The following is a 25,003-nucleotide window of genomic DNA, read 5'->3' on the forward strand; positions in this document are numbered from 1 at the left end:
CAAAGTTGATCTTTTTTATTTTCAAATGCATACAAAATTGAAATTGATCTTGTACAAAATTTTTAAACCATGTATTACTAAAGTTTGAAACTATGTAAAAAGAACTAAACCACTGTACGAACTGGCTGCTACCCACCTATTTCTCCCACTTCATGTTAACTTGTTTGCATCACTTGGACAGAGGAAACAGGCTGTCAGCATAAATCACAAACAGTTTTTGCTTTGACAATGATTACAGTATCCCAGTCACCCAAAAACAGGCAACCAGAACAAGAGGTAATTAAGATGTCAAAGCCAAATAAAACATTCTTCCAAGTTTACTTTAAGAGACCAACTACTCCTAAATAACTGAGCAGAAGTAGGGCAGGGGAATACCAGTGCTTAGGTGTTTGAGATTGCTTTTTCTAGAGAAGTTGAAATTAACACTAAAAAATGGGTCTTGCCAACAAAAGACTTATGTCCACATTGATTCTTCTGACAAGCTGTGGTACTGTACACATTGAACTCTCATAGTCATCCTAGCCAAAAAGCTGGGGCAATTAACAAAACCCCGAAGCTTAACCTTCTTTTCTCAAACTCTTGTATATTCCACGTTAGCTTTGTTAAGAAACAGTAGGAATTTTTTTGGCAGCAGCCTAAAAGCAGTAAGTAGTAAAAGTAACAAAGTTTGTTATAGCTCTGTGCTGCACTCACAATTCAGACAGCAACAAACAAATGTACCACAGCTGTCTAATACACCTGGTTAAAATCAAGCAACTGAGGTGTTCAGGGAACAACACTATTGCCCCTGAATACTGTCCTAGGTCATACTACATGACTGCAGTAGAACACCTTGAAGAATAACACATGGGCTGCATAAAAATAATTGTTTCAGTTTCAGGAGGGGCCATTGTAAAAACAAAAAACAAAAAACAAAAAACAAAAAACAAAAAAAACAAAAAACAAAAAAACAAAAAACAAAAAACAAAAAACAAACTCAGTACAACTGCTGTAAAATAATGAATTAGGACTGAATTCTTAGAGATATCAGGGACCTAGATTTTCAGCACTGGTCTAAATATTGAAATGTCAAAACTGGGCTGACACATCTAAAAAGTTGGACCTTCTTAGTGATAGGTGAAAGGATACTACATGACATCTACAATCACAGTTTAAAAAAATGTGCACAACTATAAACTGTAAAAATAAAGCATTTTGCAGAACAGTTTCTATAAAACCAGGTGAAACAGATTATGTCTTGCCCCAGAAATCCTCCTTCCTCTTCTGAGCTCGTTCTAATACCTGAGATGCCAGTGAGCTAGAAGCTGCGGAGCGAGCAGAAATCTGAGACAGTTTGTCATCTGTGGGGAAAGCAACAAGGAAAAATAAATACATAGATTAAATACACATTTTAAAACACTGCTAACATTCACAGACTTTGAAAGTATAGATAAAAATATTTTTATGCCCCCCTATTACAGTGGATGCTAAAATAATACCACAATACACTTGAATTCTATTACTTGGTAACTGACAGGCTGAAAAAGAATCTAACTAGAGAGTCACTAAGATACTAGGTAAGTTTAAGAGAATTATGTGCCCAGTTCTTGACAAACTCCAGACTGAGATCTCCTACTCTTACTTTGGCAATTCTGAAAGCACTGCCCATTTCTCCAACTCTTCTCTACATTTACTCTCCTTCATCAGGAGACTTCAGAAATCATTCCTCTGCCACTGAACTCTGTCTGGAATAGATTCTGATAATAACATATTCATGAAATCAGCCCACCACTTTAAGCAAGACAGACATCCTCAGAATACTGTGGATAAAACATCAGAATCTATGTTGCTGAGAGCACCCTTCTGTGCCAAAAACAGTGTGCCGCAAGTTGTTTAAAAAAAAACATGCGTCTTCTGAAGAAAACAGGAAGGTTAACACAAAGACAACGACAAACATGTTTTAGAAATGTACTTTAAAGAAGATCTTCCTTTTGAATACAGGAACCATTTCATGTCCAATGGAACTTTTAAAAATAGGCAGCCTGGAGGCTGATTCTCTGAGAATAAAGCACAATGCTACACTTCTGTAACATCATTACTAAAATGTTGCCACAGCTTTATCAAGATGCTCTCTATGGATAATGACTTTATATGCACCAATTCTCCTGCAATGGATAAACAAAACCATACCACTGCTTTCCAAAAGCCCAAAAATCAACAAAGATTCCATGACTAAATCTTAATGGGATCTCTATTTTGTGAGTGTTGCAATTAACTTTTCACCAACATTTCTAAATCCTTGAAATACAGAGATCCAAAAAGCCCATAACAGGCTTACACACAACACATACAACAATATTCCCATGTATGAGAAAACTGCTAACTGCACTTCTGCAAAGAGACATGTGGTTGGAATAACTCCCAGTTTTGTATGTACACGAACAAATATGGGCATATGAAATATCTTAGCTGTCACACTGTGCCTGTTTCTGAAAGCTCATATACCATCACTCAGCTCATAGCAAAAAAAAGCAGTTACAGCACTTAATCTGTGTGGCAAGCTTGTGGGAAGCTGCAGAGTACTATAGGATCTTGCATGTTTTAAGTAGATATACAGATGCTTGGCTGAGCCATCTGCACAACCCACATATTTTCCAGGCAACTGTAATGACTGAAATAGAGAATCGGCCCAAACCTTGGTTAAAACTGAGGAGCAAACAGGCGTGAAAGAGTGCAGAAAAGACATTTTGGTTGTTCTTGGGTTTATCTATAAATATCCTGCAGTCAGACATAAGCTTGCACTGCCAATACACTAACCCTATAAGACAGGTGACTGCGGCTAGCACAGCCCCACACCAAGTTCAACCTCATATGCCATGCTAAAAAATAACATATATTAGCTCAAGCTAATGAGGCTACAGCATCTCTGCCTGCCTCAGACTACAGAAAGAGTTTATTTGTGTCTGCCCACAAAAGGGCCAAGATGTACTGCTGGGCCATGTGCTGGCTCCTCCCCTGGAGTAACTTTACCATAAACAGAAAAAAGGGCCAAAATAGCAATTAGAAAAATGGGATGCCAAAAGTATCCCTAGTGCACTTAGCAGAAAAACAGGTGTAAACATTAAAGCCAGGGAAATCATTTTATGTTAAATATTTAGTGGTGAGGTCTCACAAGCAAGAGATTTATCTTAAAATTTTTGATACATTTTAAGTTGCATCAGAAATTACCGCAGATGAAATCTGGGCTGTGATCATTTTGCAGTTTGCTTCTGTTGCAGCTGTCAATACAAAGGCTTAAAAAATGTGCAGGGAGGAAATGATTTCAGGTATGGATTTGAGCAAGCTATATTTACCATACTGAACCACATTGGTCTGTTTAATTTTCAGCCACTTTTAATGGCTTATTCATATTGGAATATACCTTCATATTCATACTTACTGGGATGAACATTTTTGAGTTTCTTTTGATGATATGACGGGGTAGTTACTCATGCAGACACATAAACAAGTAGTACTACAGTAGTCAGATACCTCCCACTTTAGTGAAAAATAAAAGTTAAAATAAATCTATTTGATATATATATAATATACATTAACACCTTGGGAAGCAATACCTTCATCATTATAGTTTCTTTCCTGAAGTGGTAACTGGAAAGATCTCATTTTGGGACTCACAACATTCCCTAAGAAAAAAAAAAGTCAAAGGTACATTTTTGAATCATTTGGAAATGCACAAAGGATAATAGTTCATTTGAAAAATCTTAAAACGTTACAACATTATTTCCAAAAACATATAACCTTATAAATAACAAACATGCCAAAACCTCAGTGAAACTCCTGGATTCTGAAATGAGGTTAAACAAACTTACTCCATTGTATTCTTCTCAAGGCATCTGTCTATGGTAGATGCCACAACAGTTACATAGTGAACTGCACTCCAGATGTAGAGCTAAAGCATAAGCATGTTCTCTGAATTTCACCAGTTCACTTAACCTGACCCCTACTTGTTCCATCATAATATGGAAATATTACCTAGCTGTTTATAATATTAGTCTAGCTGTTCCTTGTAATATAAGGACCAAGAGTACTGAGACCTTAAGATCCTGTACAAAGCCTTTCTGGAATGGAGACTTAAGCACATAAACTTTATTTTGACTAAGGGATGAAGGATTCTTTTATTTATCAGATTTATGGCCCCAATGTATATTAATAACTGTTGTTTAAAACTATTTTGAAATGCTCCAGCACAAATTCCTCCTCAACAAAGAACATTCTCAGGGGACAAAAAACTCTAAATGGCTTTTCTGTATTTTCAATACATCTTTTATAGACAGCTTTTTTGTCCCCATATCCCCCAAAATATTTAAGCAGCTTCATTCTCAGAGATCTACAGCTCCTGCAAACTAATACCATACTATAAAGGTCCCCAGTTACACATCATTGTGGGTAACTCCAGTTGGAAAAGTGTCAGAACATCCAGCTGTAGCTTAAAGAGGAAACATAATTGTTGATGCTACACCAAATTATTCTTTTAATGAATAACTGCTATTGAAATTAATAAGGCAAAATTAGACAGCAGACCACTAGAATACAATCATATTAGCAGAATCGGAAACTAAGAGAGTTGTGCACATTTCCCTTGTAAGACTGAACACACAGTAGAAAAAGCTTTTGTTTATAAACAACACATTCTCTGTAGTCACTAAAGCAGCAAGCACAGCACTCTTTTGCCCTGAACTTTGCAAGGTAGCCATTCCCACCACCTGGCACTTTTTAAACACAGACAGTTAATACACAAAACCCACCATTATGCTGGAATTCTGGGTCCTTGAGAGTCCCTTGAATACGACGAGAGGGACTCCAATAAGGTGTAGAGTGGATTTCAGCTGCCTTCAGCATAGGAGGAGAAGAGGAATGCTCTTGATGTTCTGAAGCAAGAGAAACTCGCTCATCACAAACGCTATTACCAGGCCACTGATCCTGCCTTAAAGGCAAAGGATCCAAAGTTCCCAGCCCAGCGGGTGGAGAGGTAAGGAGTGAAACAGCTTCCACTTCTACATCGGGCTAAGACACAATAAAGAAAAATAAATAAATAAAAAGGCAGCTCATACACTGCTACAAATATATTCACACCAGCCTTCCTGTAGAGATCCTCACATATGCAGCAAACATTGGGTGTGACGCTTTTCAGGAGGGTATTGGAAGAATACGTATTTAAGGCCTCTGAGACAGCTTTAAGAAAAACTATTTCTAATAAAAAGTTTTTAACATGATTAAAAGTAATCTAGTCAGGTCAAACTGAAAGCTCATTTTCCCACAGCAAAAAATGGTGAACTTAGATTTAAAATCAAAACAACCAACTTTTCATTTAATTGTCTCTGCATCTGTTACAGATCTTACTACAGATGATATATATGCAGTGAAATTATAGCTCTCTTTACAGAACATAGACTAAACACAACTTCAGAACAACGACATGATTTTAAGATGAAGATTACTAAACACCCCCTAAATGTTTCTTTTTCCTTTTGGTAATTATGTAAAGTTAAAAGTAAAATGAAGAACAAAAGTAAAAGAAAGGATGAATGAAACTATAATGGCACATTTACGCACCTAGCACATGGGTACCCAGGCTATCTTTATTAAACTCCTTTCAACTGATGGAACCTGAAGCTGTGCTCCATGTCAAGAACAAGCTAAAGTAACATTGGGGGGGAATCAACAGCTCCCAATGGCAGCTTTTTTTGCTGGACCCTGTGCAGTTAGCAGAAAAAGCCAACATGGAGCTCATCCAATCTCACTCCAACAGTCTCACTTCTTTGCTTGATTAAAAAAATAAATGAAACACTTGGACATCAGCATTTGTCAATCACGGATATTGAAAATTTTAGAACAGTAAATGACAACTCAAAAAAGTTATTAGAAAAATTACCCAAAATGACTTAAAAAGCACATTCCTAAAATACATGATGGTAAGCCCCTTTTCTGGCTCACCCGGCAGGATCTTCTTTTTGAAGCTTCTCTTGCACCTTGCTTAGGTGCAGTAGGGTCTGTTCCTAAAGCTCTTGTTCTCTGCTGTGGAGATGAAGACTTGGACTTAGGAGGAGACACTAAAACCGCACCTCCTAAAGATGAAAAAATGCTTTATTATATTTTTTAAAAAGTAAATTAATTCAAACATGTATTTTTAGTTCTTGAAGTACTGCTTTGCATTTTAAAAAGTCTTTTTACCAACAGTCGGAGTGGTGAGATCATGATGAGTCCTCTGAGCTCCACCAAGTGCTCTCAGCTTTGGAGTAGGAAGCCTGCCACCTGTCCTCGAGGATACAGAAGAAGAATCTGATGTAGCCACAGAGGAATTCAATACCAAGGCATTCTTGCTGCAAAAATGAGAAATGTTTACAGGATTAGCTAATTACTTCGGAGTCCTGCTTTCAAGATTTTGGTTTCTAATACACTCCTACGAAGCCTAAGGCAATCAGAGAAGGCCATAAAACACCAACAGCCTGCAGCTAAAGCATCTGCCTGCAATGGAGAGTTCTGGATTCCAGTCCCTGTCCCCCAGTTCTTGTAATTTTTATATTGAAACATTAACTGGATAAAATACACAGTCTCAGGTTACAAACTCAGACTCACTCTGGGCCAGTAAACCTTGACTGCTTTGCTGCACAGTGGCACACACTCAACAAGAGGGCTGGAAAGAGTCCTCACCCAGAGTGACTTTGAACCTGGTTGCTGATAGACACCTCTGAGGTGGGAATGTAGGTTTGACTCTTTTCAGTCAATGTGGTGGAACTGAAACCAAGTATCCCACATTTAGACAACCGCTCTAGCCCCCAGGTTGCTATATAAATCAGCACCACCACTTCTGTCTCCTTCCTCCAGATGGGTTTCAAAAGGAGGTGGCAGCATGCCCACACTGTGCAAAGAACCCGATCCGATCGGTGCACACCAGACACGCTCTGAGCACACCTAGGCAAAGAATGCATCATCTCTAGATCTCAAAAGGCCTCAATAGCAGGCAGGTCCTGAACTGCTCCGCACAGCCAAGCCCAGAGCAGATCTGGTCACACATACAACCACATTTTTAGATGGCAGAAAAACTACAATGACCATCAGAGACAGGTATATGAACTAGACCATCTCTGGGATTATGCAGAAGCTAAACGTGAATTTCAGGATGACGGTTTTGAATGCTGAAGCCCACACTTCATCTCTTTTTGCATCTAGCTCTCAACCTTTCTTTGTCTGGGTTTCACATACAGGATATTGTCCCTAAATGAGACGGTTACAATTCCTTACCTTAGATGGATGTTGCAACACCAAAGATAAAACACCGAAAGGAATGCAAAATGATTAGACACTCAGAAATGAGGGTCAAAGTTATTCAGCTTTTTATAAATATTTATTTATTTTTATATATATAATTTTTTTATATAGGGGGGTGTGTGTGTGTCTGTGTAAATACATACACTCATAACTTCCAAAATATTTGCAAAACTTGCACAGTAAAAAGCTCAGGTTTGTAACTAGATAAAATATGGATCTTTCAATTACCCTATACAGTACTACGTAATACACTATGCACATACTGAATTGAACTCTTACTACTTCTAAATACTCCTCCGCATTTTTTTCTACCTGAGCTCAGTTACAAAAGCACTGGTGATTACTGGATGCTAGTTATTTTTTTCCAGCAAGTCCTTTATATTTGCCTACGAGTTTGCTAGGGAAAAACAGACACTTAAATACAAGATCACAATGTATTCTATCCTTTCAATCCTATCAATCCTACACTGACAGCTTGAAGTAAATTGTGAACTTTAATTTTCAACATACTTGGCTGCCGTGTAATCAGTCTGTTCCAAGACTGTTGCAGAACACTGTAAATTTTATTTTTTTTTAAACAATCATAAGAACTCTTTATACTTTTATACAAATTACAGATTCTGTCTTGCAAGCTAAAAATCCAGCGTTCTTAAAAATGGATCCAACTCCATCAACCAACTCAATATCATGAAATTTTTCATTCCTTATTCTGCTACTGAGAATAAAACTAGTGTCACGTCAAAATTACCCCAGTCAAGTAAGTGCACTCATAAAGAAAGCTGCTTTAAAAAAAAAAAAAAAAAAAAAAAAAAAAAAAAAAAAGTTATGCTCTAAATTGTTGAGATGTTACAGGAAAAAAATTAGATATGCCACAAAAATGCTGTTTTACCCTTCAGTTTTTTTATCCTTGGTGGCATCCTTATCATCTAACTCCCGAGCCATGACTGCAACCTGCTCGTTTTCTTTTTCTTCATCTTCTGTTGATGGCTGATTGTCCCTTTCTTCAGTACCTTCTTGTTCACCCCAAACTAAACGCCTCTTGACTGGAACAGTTGAGACATCTGACAGGCCTTTCTTCTCAGTGCTGTCCTGGTGCAACTCTTCTCTTGGGTCAGGTTGGAGTAGCGCTTTGGGGCTTGGTGAAGTCTCTTTTTCAGAAACTCTAGGTAACAGAAAGAAAGCAGTGTTTGACACCACTGATTTGAAGGATATACATGTGTCAAAGTAGAGCACATTCATCCAATTCAGTCCTTTGCCAAAAGGATAGCTCGGATATTAAAAAGCGGAGTAGTAAATGCGAGGTACGATTAAATTTCTATTGAAGTTTTAACTGACATTTAAGCACAATCCATTGTCAAGCCAGATTCCATGAAAAAATCCCTTTGGATCACTATTCCTACAAATGAAATGTAAAGTTAGGACTCCGTTTCCTATTTAAATGACAATTTGGATTATTAGAAGTGCTCAAAAGATAAGTCGTCCCATGCACAGGACTGCATGTGTCTGATGGTACAACATTTTGACAGCCAAGTAGCTTAGAAGACTGCCCTTTAGGCACTAACTTTTGAAAATCTTAACCTCTCAACTGCTCACAGAAACCAGTCATTTACATGAAAGTTATCCCAGTGCACATAAATGAAATCAAAAAAGCAAACCAGCAAACCAAAATGTTTACATTGTACTTGACATCAGATACTATAGTGTAATAAATAATCTTTCAAGTGTCATCTCCCTAACCATTATTACAGCCACAGCCATGCAAATGGACAGATCTTTCCTCCCCACACAAGACAAGTAGTGTACATAGAGCAGTGTAAGTGGACTGTAAACAGAGGCAGCCAAGGCATTGCTTTTAAACATCAGATCTCAGAGGAGGAGACAATTTTTTTTCCCCTCTCTTGCGCAACAGATGTCCATACATTTCACTAAAATACTATCTTTGATTTTTCCTAACAGAAGTAAAAGTTTCAGTATCTATCAATTCTCATAGCCTTCAAAGAAAGGAGAAAATGCCTGCACACCATTCCAGTTCCTAAATCTTCATCTCAGGTGTAGGCAGAGTCTAAGACTCAACCACAACATTACTAACTAATCCTGACAAGAACACTGATAACATTTGAGTAGACAAAATATACTTCATGGCATTCCAGTGGAAAAAGAAGCTTACTCCCATCTGACTCAGTGATAAATCCCCACAGTTTTGATGAAACCAAGATTTCCACACTAAAAATACAGTTGTGTAAAATTATGAAGGTGTAATACTTCTATTCTTTCAGAAGACTTGACCACATCTGGTTTTCAATTTGAACACGTATCACCTCATACATCACATATCAGCTAACATAGTAAAAAGGCATATGCCTGCATACTTTCTAGTCCAAAAAACACTAAAGATCTCACAGCTAGGCTAAGCCCACGATCAGCATTTTGTTCAGTTTCAAAGCCACAAAATAACATGCAGGAATGGCTACCTTACCTGGCAAGATCTAGTGCTCTGATGTTGTTGCTGATGCCTTCTTCTGAACTGGAACTTGAAGACACATCCCAGAGACTGTTATTATCAGACAGAATCTGATTGAGATGGTATCGTGAGAAGTGCGTTCCCTCTATTCGTTGCCTGTACGCCTTTGCTCTGGCTCGAAGTTCTTTCACCTGCACATCAAGGTTTCTTAAGTTTCTGCATGTCTCTCTCAAATTCACTAACATGATATTATGAAGTATTTGCACTAGCTAATGGCAGTTAAAGGAGAAGGGCAAGTTATATATAATACAGGGCCACCCACAGCACAAATATTGCATGCTGCAGTAAATGTAACAAAAGGAGAGCAAAAATAACAAAAGTTCAGATTTAGTAAGCATGTTTGAGCTATCAAGCCAAAGCAAAATTGCCGATTACTTATTCAACCAGCACAAAAAGCAGCAATGATGAGTAGGTTGAGTGCTGGATTCTAGTTCTTTATCAGTGTTCAGACACAGCACAGTGCTCCAAACATTAAAACGAGAACTTAGATGCAACCAACCTCCATATACCACATGGAATTTAGGGTGTTTTGAGATGCCTAAGGAGAGGAATACAGAATTATTTTAAATTTCTTTATTTTTCTCTCAATGCTGTATGTTAATATCACCACTGTAACTTCATTTCAATCTTTCATTCATTTCAATCATTTCAATAATTAATTAATTACCAAAAACTTATCAACATAGCTCTATGCTGCCTCCCAGAGATTCAGTAAAAAGCTGTAAAACAAACACCTCAACACTTGTACTTCACCAGTTTTGGAATCAATTTAGAATTAGATGTTTAGAGGAAATGAATTTAGATTTCTAAGCCTTACAGTCAAAAACACATTCACCACATACCAATTTACAACCTATGCGCATGTGTAATACTGAGTTTGTATGCTGTGAACACTGCAACTGTCTCTTGCTATACAAATCTTAGTTCAGTGAGGATTTGATGATTACATGAGATCTCTTGGTGTTCTGTATTTAAGTCACAATGTCTAAATCATTCCTTCCTTCATCACTGTATGAATGAGATATAAAAAAACCAATGAAGTCAGTTTTAGCCTTAAAAAATAAAAGCGGCAACCCCTCTCTTTAGACATTACACTACTAATTTTATACTATCACTTCTATTCCTGAAATTATCTCCACACTCAGTCTTGTGTCCTTCACCCAAACACAATGAAAGCATAAGAAGAAAAAGCAACAAAAAGCTTTACTTTTCTTTTTAAGTGATTAAAAATAACTTTGTGATATTGTTGTATGAATCCTGGGTCACTAAAAAAAGGTTCACAGGAAATAAGCATTTTATCAAAGAGCAGGAAAGTAATACTGTCACTTCCTTTAGCACATTTTTATAACTTGTTTTATTTATTCTTCTTTCATGACTGACTTAGCATAGTTCTTCCTGCAAGGAACATGGGCCAAATTCTGCTAATCCCACTAAAAGCAACTGAGTGCAACAGATAGAAATCTACTTATATCACATCAGCTAATATCCCAGAATTTGACCCATTATACCCATTAAGCTTCCAAAGAATATCCCATTAAAAATATATACTTCTCATTTTAAGCGTACAGTTTAAAGTCTGAAATGTAACTGATTTACAGGACTATTCACTTTAAGCAGAAGAATGAAAAATTAATTATGATAGCCACAACAGAAGGAATATAAATCCAGTGCAACAGGACACTGCAGGGGGAGGAAGAATACTATGTCTCCAGTGAATTGAGAAGAAGTACAAAGGACAACCAGCCTCCTTCAGTGACTCAGCAGGCAGCATTATCTCAGCAGGACACAGACCCCAGAGAGTCCTACTGTGATTATGAATTGCCTGCATTAATTTTTCAAAAGCATAATTCAAAGAGACTTTTTTATCCTACTGCTGAAAAGCGACCCTTAATAATACATTGCAGAGTACAGAAGTAATCGCTATGGCTAAGGTTATACTAGGTTTCTATCACAATCTTTGCCTGTTTGGACTCGGAACTTCAGAAAGTATGTTTTGGGCCCAAAATTATCTACGTGCGGTCTTAGCTAAGCAGGAAATCAGACTGGATCAGTCAGAGCTTATCATCTCATCACTTATGCTAAGCAAGAGAGGTTCCATAGGCATCTTCAGCAGAGGGGAGTCTCAAAGAGCAGAGGCAGTGGCTGTATACATCTTCGCAGAACATTTCTTTTCACACTAACGCATTAGTACAGGAACAGGTTTAAAAAAGAAATGGACTGGTAGGAAACCTTTAGAGCAGCCTATATTTTACATAGCCAAAGTACTTTTGCTGCTTTACAATAAAGCCGATTAGCTTGACAGTTTTTCAAGTAATGAACTCTTTCACTAATGTGCAGTAATATATTTCTCAAACAAATTTTCTCTCTCATGTTTCAATCGTGTCTGAAATACTTTATTCAGTCCTACTCTTTTAGCCACACTGGATCCCATCCTGCAGCCCTTACCTCAGACAAGAACATCAGTGAAATTGAAAAAGAGGGAGGAGAGGGGGGGGAGGGAGAAGAAGAAGAAAGGCCTGGCTAAGAATCATGCCCACTGGGATATTTTATTCTTGCATTAACAGAGTTTTTAAGAATTAATCTTGGTTTTCTTCCAGCGTTTCCTGAAGACTGGAAAATTCCCAACTTTAAGGTTACTTTTTGCTTTTACTACACCCACATGAAACTTCCTTTTAAGAAGGAATCCTCAACAACTTATATAGAAATATTAACAAGACAATAGCAACAAAAAACCCTCTGTGAAGGGAAAAAATCACAAAAAATAACATATTTATGTGACCTAAATATTGCTGTTTCTCTACTAGCAGAACTATGCTATGCTCACAGGCTAAGCGCGATTTGAAGTCTAACCGAGAGGAGAAATTTAGATAATTCTAACTATAAAAGACTTCTATACGAAGTCATACTAGGATCTAACGTATGTATGTATACATGAACATGTATATATAATATAAGCACATTTGTAATCAATAAAACAGTGTCTTTACTATTATCATTTTAAATTGAATTTGTCTCTTTCAGGTACGCAGCACAATTCCTTCACTTCAAAGGCCCTAAAAAAATCCCAATATTTTTTTTCCTCTGAGTTCTTCATGTCTAGTCCCAAGCGACTTCTTTCTAGTTTCCTCCTCAATTCCCTTGTCAGCAAGAAAATCCCCATGGAAAAGTCAGACACAGCCAAAACACATATCTACAGCGTAGGAATTTGCTGGTTTCCTGCACACGCTAATTAAATGCCACATATATTTATTTCCTACACCTCTCAAGCACATCCCAAAAAGGATCCTGCCTGGTAAAGCAGAACACTAGACCTTCACTTGCGTTTCCTCATGCTTTCCCTACATTGAACTGCAGTGACTCCTCCCAGCTAGATGTGTAGCAAACAACATATATTCCCAGGCAATAACCCTTTCCTTATGCTTGGCTATCAGTCAGTCACTCTTGAAGCTGAAACACTGCTCTGCACTGCCCACTCAGGTTTTGAATGTTACTGACACAACATCCAGGCCCCATACAAAGACCTTACAAGCTAGAAAAATGCTGTGATATTCTATAGAAACACTCACAATCAGGCTGCGTGCAGTAACTTAGATTATTCTATAGCCTTAGTGATGGTAAAACTGCATATATGCACACATCACTATATATCAAAAATAAAAATATTGTTTTAGTCCTCTAACATCCTCACAGACCTATTTTCACCGAATGGGTTATCTGATGAATAAAAATGAAAAATCTTATTATGAAACATCCCAAACTATGATATACTTGAACTAAGAGGCCTGTTTCTCATTCAGTTTCTTTCATATATATTCAATATATATTTCTTTCTGCCCAAAATAAAAAATGACTTGCTATATCAAGTTCAGTGAGAAAACAGAAAACCGAATGCTACCATACTATTCCTGTCTTTTCCAGGCAATGTTATTTGCAAAAGCTCAGAGCCCAACACCCTACAGCAGTCCACTCCAGCTCTACCCTCCACATCAACTTGGTCCTGAAAGACGGAGCAACTCACATTTGCCAGGTGTTTGCAACATATTTAGCAGCACACCCTGTCTCATGAAGACTCTCTCTATCAGCTGAGAGAAGCCGAAGTGTCTCGGTGAAATCTGCCAGTTACAGAACTAGCTCTAGGAGTTTGTTAGCAAACTATTAAAGAGTTTTATTTTCTTGACTAATTCAGAAAACCATACTCAATAATCCTGCTAAAAAGTTCTATGCTCCTCAGGCCATTCAGCATTTTCAGAGTTGTGTCAAATGAGTTCCCGTAGAGTATGATACTGAATTAGAGCTAGCAGTTGCTGAATAAACTGCAACAAAATACTTAGATCAGCTGAAGCTTAGCAGAGAAATTCTGAATTTTGTGTTATGTATGTCAGAATTCAATTGACTGCTTTGAGTGGATTTGACCGATGAAGTTTGGCTGACAAACTGAGTCTGACTGACAAGCTGACATAGACTGATACCTTCCCTTGGAACCTTCCACCATCCAATCTACATTTTGAAAGCTTTTGCTTGTTAAAAGATGAGCTGATCATCAACACCGGGATCATCTGGTCCAAGAGACTCTGTTCTAGATGATTCTGAATTGTGAGGGAAACAAAGTTCCTCCCTCAGTTTCTATGCCACATTAATTAATACATTCCTTAAAGCACACCGTCTCTCCTGCTTTCTTACAAGTTATACTGCCTTGTCTCAGCTTAACGTCCTTTTTAAACTCGCCTTCTGCAGCTTGAGTCATTAGCATTACAATCTCAAAGTGTATTTTATAAGCACCACAATTTTAAGGGTTTTTTGCATATAAAAATCATTATACAAAGCATGCCCACGCATTAAATTTTTTAAGAATACTCACCTGATTGGGAACATTATTCCTGATACGAGACCAAGCTCCATCTTTGTACAAATACTGAGCTGGAGACAAAAATTTTGATCTATATTCAGTGTTCATCTTCCTAAGACATCACAAAAAGGGGGGGAGGGAAACAGAAAGAGTAAAGCTGGAAAGAGTAATATCTAGAACACTCTTAAAGAGCATTTTTAAAGTTATAGCAACAATCATAACTGTTCTTGCATCTAAATTCCAAGGCTGAGACGTGAAAAACACATGCTCATCCCTACCAATATAACTCAAAAAGCTGTGAAAAGCTCATTCACAGCTCGTTACCTGTGTTGGCTTCTCCTCATAGCTCTTCTGCCAGAAGCTTTGGCCCTCACAGCTACATCGCAATGTAACATGCACATAAACCTCCATTACTTAAATGCAAAGTGGAGCGTCTTAGTTGCTGATGAAGGTGCATTTAAGCAAATATATTTGGTTTTGTATTAACGCAACCAAGCCACAAAGTTGGACATAGAACTATGAGCTCCACCGTAAAGGCAGTACAGTCTGACATACAGCTGGGAAGGACTGCTGGGGGCAGTAACATCTAAAACTACCAGAACAATGTTTAGTATAACTCATCTAGCTATTTCTTCCTGGTTTTGATCTTCAAAAGCACTCAGTACTCTGGAAGATGGATTCATTTTCCCTTCTGCCACACACACACATACGCAGAGAAATTAACATGATCTAACCTAAAACAGGCAATACACGCAATACACAATATTACAAGTCAGAACTCTTCCTTAAGCACTGACTTGTGGATTTATCAACTTAAATCCAGACAAGATTTTGTTTTTAATCTTGCTTCAGAACTAACTTTATTTTCATATATTCAACATAAGTTGAAAAAGTCCTCTTTTTCACTTTTTCAGTCCTTCTTCTGAAACAGACCATAAAGCCTAAAGTCAGAGAATAAAACGTACTTTGTAGAAAGAAAAGTATCAAGGAAAGAAAATCTCTATATTCAGAACTTTTTTTCTTTTCTTGTGTCCTTTCATTTGAAACCCTGAGAGAATTCTTTAAGTTTTGCTTGCAAACTGATAAATTAGCTCAAAAACTATGCATCAGTCCCACTCATTCTGTCGCAAAAATGCAGTGTAATGCAAATTGTATGCAAAGTGCAACTCCTGTCTCTGCATACTGAGAATTTGCACATATTCACAATTATTTGCGCTGAAAACTTTTTGACTTGTGTTGCCACACTGAAGGTGTAACAGGCAGAAATCTCTGTCCTTAAAGAGAAGTCATAACAAACAATTGAAAATTTTTCCCCCAACTCACTGCAAAATTAAGTCCTATCTACTGTGTCTAGAAACTATGAAAACTAGAGTCAGAGGCTTTAATTACACTATACCCATTCACTTTCTCATAAAGCAATTTTATTTTATAGTATTTTGGTGTGTTTGGGTGTTTATTTTTTACTACCTCCCAATATCCAAAGGTAATCAGATGTGGGTTAAGTCTCCTCTCCTGTCTTTAATCTAATACCTTAATATTGCCAGAAAACCATGTGAATGAAAGTAACTACTGGGAGATGCATGAAGCATGAAGATACCACAGGTGGATTAGATTTATGTATTTTTAACTTAAACAAATTCAGGGCTTTTACATCTCTGACATATCTCAGATGTGTAAAAAATAGAAACATAAGCTCAACCTCTGCAGTGTACGAATGTGGCAGAAGTAAAAGAAATTTGGATGCCCCTTAGTAGCAGTCTGATTTCATTTTACTTCCATGCTTGTCAGATTACCCTAGATGAGACAGACTTATTTATTTCCCTTTACCTTTTGTGTTTACCGTTGTTACTCTACGGGACAGAAGGTGGTACGGACTAGAAAGAAAACAGACATCAACCAAGTACTATTTTCATAATTTTGAGATGTGTGCAGCAAGCAGGAGAGCAGTTTGAAAGGTGACTACAACTTCCAAAGCACTCACTAAAAGTTCAATAGCAGCACTGCATTATTTAAATTTCATTTGTGTTAATTTTATTAACGGTAATAATATTGCATTAAGAGGTTCAGCTGAGGCAAGCTTCCACTTCACAGCCCAGAGAAGGGAACAGAAATTAACACCAGGTTTAGATGTACCCACAAGTAGCTCAATCCCAACACGGATGCAGACATCTCTGCAAGCAGGCAGACGCTACATGTGCCCTGTGACTGTAGCATCCATCACATGGTTAAAGGTGGTCTTCCACCATTCTAAATATCAGGGTGCTACACACCTATTCACTAGGCTATGTTTTCCTGTATTATACATACCCACGACTTGTATGTAAAGAGAGGGGTTTTTGACTGATATGTTGCTTATTTTTTTGTTTAAGATGTTTCTGCTCTGATTTTTTCCCTTGTTTTGATGCATCTTCTGTTGGCTTTTGAAACGGTTCTTTCCTTTTATTCTAAGGCAAAGATAATTTTAAAAATATCATATTAGCTAACAAACTAAAAAACCTTCACATTCCTTTTGACATCAAACTTTCGCATAAAAGTTAATTTTGTTTTAAAATTTTAACTGTTATGCATATTCAATACAAGAAAGAATATTACATTCCTTGGTTAATACAAAAATAAAATGGCAAAATGCAAAAACTAAGATTCCTAGTGCAACATTCATTTAGTTAGATGACCCATTCTGTATACTTCACAAGATGAATTTAACATGAAACACAGAAATAAAAGTATATGATACCTGTGCATTCTAACCTGAGTTGCATAAAACTTAATTTGTATATTTCTGGAATTAGTAATATAAAAAAAACCCCTCTTACTATTATATTAAAGCAATATAAGCAAGTTTATACTAAACAAAAAGGGTCTTTTTAAATTTTTTGCCATTCTGATTTATAAATGGTCAGATTGATTTGTTTCATTTTCATAATCAAAGATTTTTCTTTCTTGCTTATTTTATCCTCTTGGAAAACTCAAGCATTATTTCTGATTCTGCTGGAGCTCTTTTCAGAATTTTTTTTTGAAAAAAGAAAAAGAACAGGAAAAACCCACACCAAAATCCAAAAATTTATCTTCAATATATTCAACGGAGAAGATATATGGATGTAAGCAAAAAATGTTTTAGATGTTTTCACCAAAAATTCCCTTCTCATGCCTCCTCTTCCTTTTCAGACACCTTCATTTTACTAATTCTCTTGGGAAAATAAAACCTGATTTCCAGTATTAAAACCAAAGAAATGTTCCCTGAAAACCTCATGCCCTTCAGGCTTGCTTCACATCTGCTAAAAGAAGCAAAAGGGGACATAATAGTCATCATTTTCAGATCAGATTTAAAGCACTGGGCAGGTCCAGGTTCTAACTGATAAAGCGTCCAAGCCTACAATCATCTTTAAAGATATCAAAAGTATCAATGACTTAAACCAAGCCACATGCACTCCATGTTTAGTAGGTAACAGTCATACTGAACACGTCCGACAGGGGCTGTTTCTGCTTCACCCAGGAAGAAAGACAGACACTGAAGAGACTCACACATGTTCTTTCTACCTGAAGAACGGTAAGCTAACCTGCAAGGATTTAGACAGTGCTACTTGGCAGCTTGCTACAAAAGCAGCCATTCATCCTTCCACCTTGCAAAATAGGTTAGCTGTGATGCACTTAGAGCTTTATCTGTTCTCTCCTATTTTTACAAGGTCTCAGCTCAAAATAAATCTAAGTGGTAGTAAAAGCAAGAGCTCTCTCACAGAGGGCTGCATTGTAAGAGATTACGTGGCTACCAGTAAGAACATAAAGATTTAGATTTCAGAAACTCTATCCCATTGTCTAAAAATAAATTTCAGTTTTAAAAAAAGGCCACTCTGAAACTCAGAATCAAATTAAGGTGACGGGAAAAAAACACTTAAAATGTCTCTGTAAACTGAATATACGTATTACAGAAACCACTGAGAGCAAACAGAGCTCTGCAGTGTTATTTTCAGTCTTTTAAAGCAGAACGACTCCCAACTCAGTCCAAAGTCATTAGCAACAGCTACAAAATGTAACCAAAAATTACAAAACCCTCCCCACCCACATTATAGAAATAAACAATCAAAATTGTAAAAGTATACCAATGACTTTCTTTTAGGGGAAATATTTACTTGTTCACAAACCGGAAATTCTTTCTCTTCCGAATCACATCTCAGTTGTGGACTCTTAACAGGAGAATCTTTGAAATTTCTCTCACATTCAGTTTCAGAAGTAATTGCAGGAGACTTAAATGGAGGGATGGATTTACTTGTACTGTGAATAACCTTTGAATTAAAGAAAAAAAAGTGTATGGGGATTTGCTTACCTTAAGACTAAATTTTCAAATCCGTTAACCAATTCATGCAAATATGCTCACATATGAGCAGAGAATCAGCCATGCGTACAAACACAGCATGTGCAAACTAACTCACTTCTAGGAAAAATCAGAGAGAAACTTAATTTCAGAAAAATACACTTAAAAGTGATTACTAAGTCAGACATAGTTAAACCTACACTCAAATGCTGTTTTTATTGAAGTTTGCGAACAGAGGTTTTATTTATTTGGGAAGACAGTGGGGAATTTTGCAGTCCACTTTTAGATTTGTATACAGGATTACGTTTTCTTAAAACATACGCCGTAAAGCCCAGTTTCATATGCCATGAAAGTCCTCAGTACAGGTGCTGTCGGTAAGTAAAAAACAACTATTCTGTGTTTTAGAATCGGATGCTTAGGGCTTGGTAATTTGATCTCTCCAGCACTTTCCAATTAACACCATGTTACAAGCCAAAGTACAGAATTTGCCTTAACACATGATCAGGTATTACCTCCTCTCAAGCTGCTGAGAGTTAAAAGATCATGCCATATGTTACAGGCATACATTTTCCTCAGCTCTGCTCATGTGATGGATAACTTGAACGTTCTCACAGAATTTGTTCAAGGGCCAGGTACTGTCATTATTCAGCATTCAGGTATATTCTCCATCGTATAACAGCAATCAAAAGAAAACAGTTTGCTAATACTTCGAATTTTTCACACAAAATTCTAATCTTAAGCTTAGAATCTGCAAACATTTAAACATATTTAGATCTTCTCTAAGTTATATTTACCTCAGCATTTATAGGGCCTAGAGCCTGATTTTGTATGGCTTTGATATAAGCTCTGGCAGAAAAAAATTGCCATTTTAGATTCTACATTCTTTCTTCTGAAAAAACACAATGTTCACAAGCATCAATAATGAGAGTATCAGACTGATTTCTACCACAATCAAATGGAACTCTCTACAAATTTCCATGAAGTGACATCATGGGACCTGCCTCTTTCTGAAATGGTCCTTTGGCTTCTACGTAATTGTCATGCGTTTCAGTGACAGTTTTCCTTGGACAGGGGACTGCTGGGAAACAGACATCTCAAAGTAAGTCCACCTGCTTGGCATCACAAGAGAAAGACAGGAACGGGCTTTTTAGTGATTGATGCTAGTTATAGCATTTATTATCTTTGAAAGCTGTTACTGAACAAATCTGCTACCTATGGATAAAAATGGAGATAGCACCATCTGTAATAATCCCATTAACGTAAATACTCCCAGTAAAGAAACAGAAGACAAAATAAAAACTTTTACAAAAGCATGAGCAAAGTTTAAAATCCAGGATCTTGCACAAGTGCCTATTTTATACTGTATTATGACCAAAAGCACGACGACTTCCCTGTTTCTCCTGGGGACCTTAATCTTGATCCCAGAAATAATAAATTGACGACACAACGTAGTCCTACAGTCAGAGTTGCTCTTCATAGTCTGACTAGAAATAGCAGCATTTCCAATCCTACAAAGTCCAAAAAGTCATGAGAAATGTCAAAATGCCACCAGACTGTCTTAAAATCAGGAGGCTCCACTTCTTTTTTCAATATAAGCAGCTCTCACAAAAGAAAACACAACTGAGTAACTATGGAGGTGCATTTTTGGGCCTAGACATGTACATACAAAAAGATGGAACTTGAGAATAAGAAACTGCAGTAACCCACAAAAGACCATGGAGTCTCATAAGGAGTGAGACCTGAATGATTTTAATGGCAAGACGTGATTAAGATAGAGGAGACAGAATCTAAACATTCCTATGTTGTTTAATGTAAAGCAAATCAACACGAAAACAAAGAGGTAATACTGAATAGGATCTTACAGGATCTTAAACTAATGCAAACAGAAGAAAATGGCCCTGTTAGAGAGAGCTGAATACAATCTGGGAGAATGACCAATGATGTCTACAGTATAAACAGCCTAGGAGAAGAAAATCGAGTAATCAGACTTGACTACAATAAGGAATCACAGGGAAACAAACCTAATCACACTGCACTTCTGTATATTAGAAAAAAGCATACATGTAACAGCATGCCTGTTTGTGCCAAAAAAAACCAAAACCAAACAAAAACCAATAAAGAAACCTTGGAAATCTTGAAAAGTAAGAAACTTCCTGATACACAAAACAAATTGTTCATCTACTTTTTGGATTCTTTAAAGTTACCTGTTCAGCTGCAAGTATTGGAGACTTTTCATGAGGACTCTTCCAAACAAACTGGCTTTGATATTCAGAATTTCTGGGAAAAGTATTTAAAGGTAAAATATTCATGCCTGCTTTCCTCTGAAGGGCTCTGTGAGGCTGACAGCACAAAAACAGCAAAAAATTTAACACTGATTGTTCCCTGCTAGTTATCATCCTTATGAAGTTTTCAATGCACATGTTCAAATCCATTTTGTTTTCTGTTTACATTAACTAAATGAATACAAAGTACATTTTCTCATTACAGCCAACAACATGAAGTAAATTGATGTTTAAAAATTTTTAAATTATTTAAAATTATTGGCTAAATCCTGGTTTAACTGAAACAAATAGAAATGTGTTGTGAAGGGCAAAATTTCTACTGATGTCAGAGGAACCATAATCTGGTCTTAAAAGTGGTATTCTCCCAACAGAAAAGCTAGAGTATAGAAGAACATCAATACAGAACTAGAGTGAGACAAAAACACTGTCAATAGCATTAGTCACAGAGACTAGTATACATGCGTTAAGTTACTGTAAATATCAGATTAGTAACTTCTATACTGGTCAGTAAAGAAAAAAAAAAAAAAAAAACTTCCCTTACCCCATTATCCACTTTTTCTAACCCTTTTTTTGGAGATACAAATGCTTCATTTTGATTTGGTGGAGCTGCAGGTGGTGATCTCTTCATGTTGTTTTCTGGAAGAGCAAGAGCTCTTTCAACCCTAGAATCTGCAGAATGTGACCGAACTTTTGGGGGAATCCTGGGTCCTTCTGGAGTTTCAATCTTTTCCTGATTCATATCATTGTTATTGTGGTCTCTGTGCAATTCTGCAGTCCAAAGAGCTTCAGTTTCTAGTGGATCATTCAAATTGCAATCTGCCGTCCATTCAAAGGACTTTGAAATCTGTGGTTTATGGTAGGGTACCCTTCTCTTGGAAATAAACTTTGGTTCTCTTGAGATTCCTAGAAAAGACAGACTGGGTTTAAGAAAAAACATTCTACTGAAGACATAATCGCTCTATTACAAGAAAGAAAATGAAAGGTTATCATACAAGTGATTATTAGAAAAGGTTATCTTCATTATCTTTGAGCAATGACAGCCTATGAATTATGGACACAATTGAAATTCTGGCTTCTTTCATACACATGCTGAAGACCTCTCATTTCCACTAAAACTCCAGCTCCATGTTGGATCAAACCCTATAAGCCAAATATGGCCACAGAACAATCTTTTGCAACACAGCGTAGTTGATTCTAAGAATGAAGCAAAAAAGCAAAAATTAAACACAGCCGATGAAGAGAATTTGGCTAACACAGACACGGAAAAAAACAACCTGCAGTGATAAAGTATGCCATGAACACTCCTCATCACACATGCATTAAGTACCTTGCTACACAGGTTCTTGCCTATTTTAACAAGACAATGACAGACCTGTATGTATCTAGTACTGTTCTGGACCATGAAAGAAGACACACCTGAACTGACTTTCACTTTTTAAGTATGTTGCAGAGTGGACTTAAAACCATCTCAGATAACCAACGACTTTTTACTGTACAAGTAAGAAAATGCTCCCAAAATTCTAAAAGGACCACGTAACAGAGCACAGTATTAGCTTCTTTTAAAGAATTGCTACCTTCTATACATGCATATAAAAACAAAATTACCCTGCCATTTTAAGAAGAGGAATGAATGACTGAACACAGGTAAAGCAGGATATCATAATCCAACTGCATAGTCCTAAACAGCAGACTGACAATAAGTGAAGGCACCTAACTGCCTGAAAGAAACAGTCTCTCAGACAGATAAACTAGCTCATGAGAGAGCAGTGTGGAAAGAGAGAACACACTACAGTGACAGGCATGCAGAATGCCTGCATGTTTGAGTACATATGTGCAGGAGGAAATAATTCCAGTGGGGAAACACTGAAAGAGTAGCAGAAAGGAACTCAAAGCACCAACACCTATCACCTTTTTGTGGTAGTGTCCTAAGCCATTCTTAAAACTGTCAACTATGTATATCAGTAGCAATCTGCAGGGACAGCAAAGTCCTATGACCTGTCAGAGTGACATTGAAAGACGTACATGGTTAAATGGCCAAAAAAGAACTGGGAGAGAAAATGAATGCAAAGCTGTAGGAAAATTACACCAATCACACAAAAATCCCACAGGTACAATGTGAGGATGAGAAGCCACTGTATTGCTAACTTGTGATTCTACTGCAAATCTGGTACTATTTGCTGTTTAGTGTAAAGCTGCACTGCCCCACACACGTGACTGGAAAAGAGGCTTAGCTTACAATTTTAAAAAGAAGTTGATGTGTTTGAAAGTTTGGGTGTTCAGGAACTTGTGGAAGTTATTTTCCTAAACCCATATATTGAGGTACCCATATATAGAGCTATATGCTAGGGAAAGCAAGGTTAAAGAAATATATTGCACTAACAGAAGAAATCAGTAAGTGGAAGGTACTCCAGCAAGATTTTTTATTAAAATGACTGATACCTGGACTGAAAACAAACTGCATTCCTAGGAGTCAATTGTTGATTACTAGACCACAATTCATAACACTTACGATTTTCTGGAATAAATATATTGGATTCTAATTGCATAACTGCACTAAATTCTGCAATTCTAGTAACGCCTTGTGCTCTACAGTAATTCCTATGTTTTCCTGCTACTTTTGAAAGCACTGCAGTTGTCATCACTCTACGGTTTCCTCCTTTTCCTCAGCTCCATAATGGCCTTTCTCCCCAAACGCTATTTCCCTCAGCTCTCCTTTCCGATCCCACAAATGCCTGCCATAATGTCTACAAACTCCCAAAATTACAGCATCGCAAGCTTTTCTAATGCTCAGCATTTTCTCTTCAGCCAGCTGTCCCAGTAAGTTTTCATAACAATTTTACTCTGTATCAAACTTTGCCTCAAATCAGGCCCATCTGAAATGCGGAATGACACATCTTCACGCACCACCACTAATCCCATGCACCCCGACCACTAACCCCCGGGTTACCACCGCCCCTGTGCTCCTCGGCTGGAATTTAGCTCACGCCGCGTGCCAAAAACCGCGTGTTTTCAGGTTTTACACAAACAACACTAGCAACCACGACAAAGCTTCCATGTGCAGCCACAGGAAACACGGCATTCAAAAACACGCTCTTCCAAGCGATAAGGAGGAATATGGTTTTATTGGAATATAAAAGGCAGATGCAGCTGCTTCGCTGTGGCACACACTTGGGCATGGCAAGCGCCTCCGGGGCCACCACAGAGCCAGAGGGCATCGAGGGGCACCTTACCCAGCTGGTCAGACCGCAGTCCTGCCCACGAGGCCTTGTGCTGCTGGGAAGCGCTACAGAACTCCGGCTTTCTCCATCGGAAGTTTCTCTTATATTCACTCAGTCCCTGCAGCAGAGAGAGAGCAGCCCGTCAAGGGACCGACGCGCTTCGCAGCCCCCGAAACCGACTGGGGCAGACCTCCAGGAGGGGAAACGTTACGCGAGTGCGCGGCTCCGTTAGGCTGCCGGCTCCCGCGCCGAGCGCCTCGCCGTGCTGGGGCCGCGGCCGCGCCCCCTCCCTCCTCCGGCCCCGGGCGTCGCCGCGCCCCGACACGCCGCGCCCGCCCCGCGCTACCGCCGCCTCTGCCCGGGCGGCCCCGCGCCGCCGCCTCACCCTGAAGCGCACGGGCATGGCGGAGCGCTGGGCGCCGGGCCGCGGCCGTCAACACCGCCGTTCCCCTGGCAAAGCCGGCGGCCCGCCCCGGCCTCCCGCGCCGGCGCCTGCGCGGGGCCGCCCAGCGCCTGCCG

At 38.1% G+C, this 25,003-nt stretch overlaps 1 protein-coding gene across 6 annotated transcripts; it reads right to left on the bottom strand.

The window, feature by feature from the left end:
* MDM1 (Mdm1 nuclear protein) lies at positions 1 to 25,003 on the bottom strand. Of its 6 annotated transcripts, none has more exons than XM_064508853.1 (15): positions 24,870 to 25,003; positions 24,497 to 24,602; positions 21,808 to 22,169; positions 21,189 to 21,323; positions 18,815 to 18,955; positions 16,983 to 17,119; positions 14,688 to 14,787; positions 10,329 to 10,367; positions 9,785 to 9,960; positions 8,198 to 8,470; positions 6,211 to 6,359; positions 5,974 to 6,104; positions 4,785 to 5,043; positions 3,594 to 3,662; positions 1 to 1,340 (listed from the first exon to the last, which is right to left on the bottom strand). In XM_064508853.1, the coding sequence occupies exons 1-15, from the start codon at positions 24,885 to 24,887 to the stop codon at positions 1,231 to 1,233; spliced, it is 2,205 nt and encodes a 734-aa protein (XP_064364923.1). In that variant the 5' UTR covers positions 24,888 to 25,003; the 3' UTR covers positions 1 to 1,230. The 6 variants fall into 6 exon arrangements, with proteins under 6 accessions (XP_064364923.1, XP_064364914.1, XP_064364907.1 ...); XM_064508844.1 differs by having other exon boundaries at positions 18,803 to 18,955; XM_064508837.1 differs by having other exon boundaries at positions 18,773 to 18,955.

This window comes from Dromaius novaehollandiae, chromosome 1 (assembly GCF_036370855.1).
Source record: "Dromaius novaehollandiae isolate bDroNov1 chromosome 1, bDroNov1.hap1, whole genome shotgun sequence".
NCBI classification, from domain to species: Eukaryota; Metazoa; Chordata; class Aves; order Casuariiformes; family Dromaiidae; genus Dromaius; species Dromaius novaehollandiae.

Excerpts from the sequence above, each read along its gene's own strand:
- MDM1 (XM_064508837.1), bottom strand. Across the intron at positions 22,170-24,496 it reads ACTGCGGTCTGACCAGCTGG|GAATCTCAAGAGAACCAAAG; the intron begins GTAAGGTGCCCC and ends TGTCTTTTCTAG. Across the intron at positions 1,341-3,593 it reads AAGAAACTATAATGATGAAG|ATGACAAACTGTCTCAGATT; the intron begins GTATTGCTTCCC and ends CTTTCCCCACAG.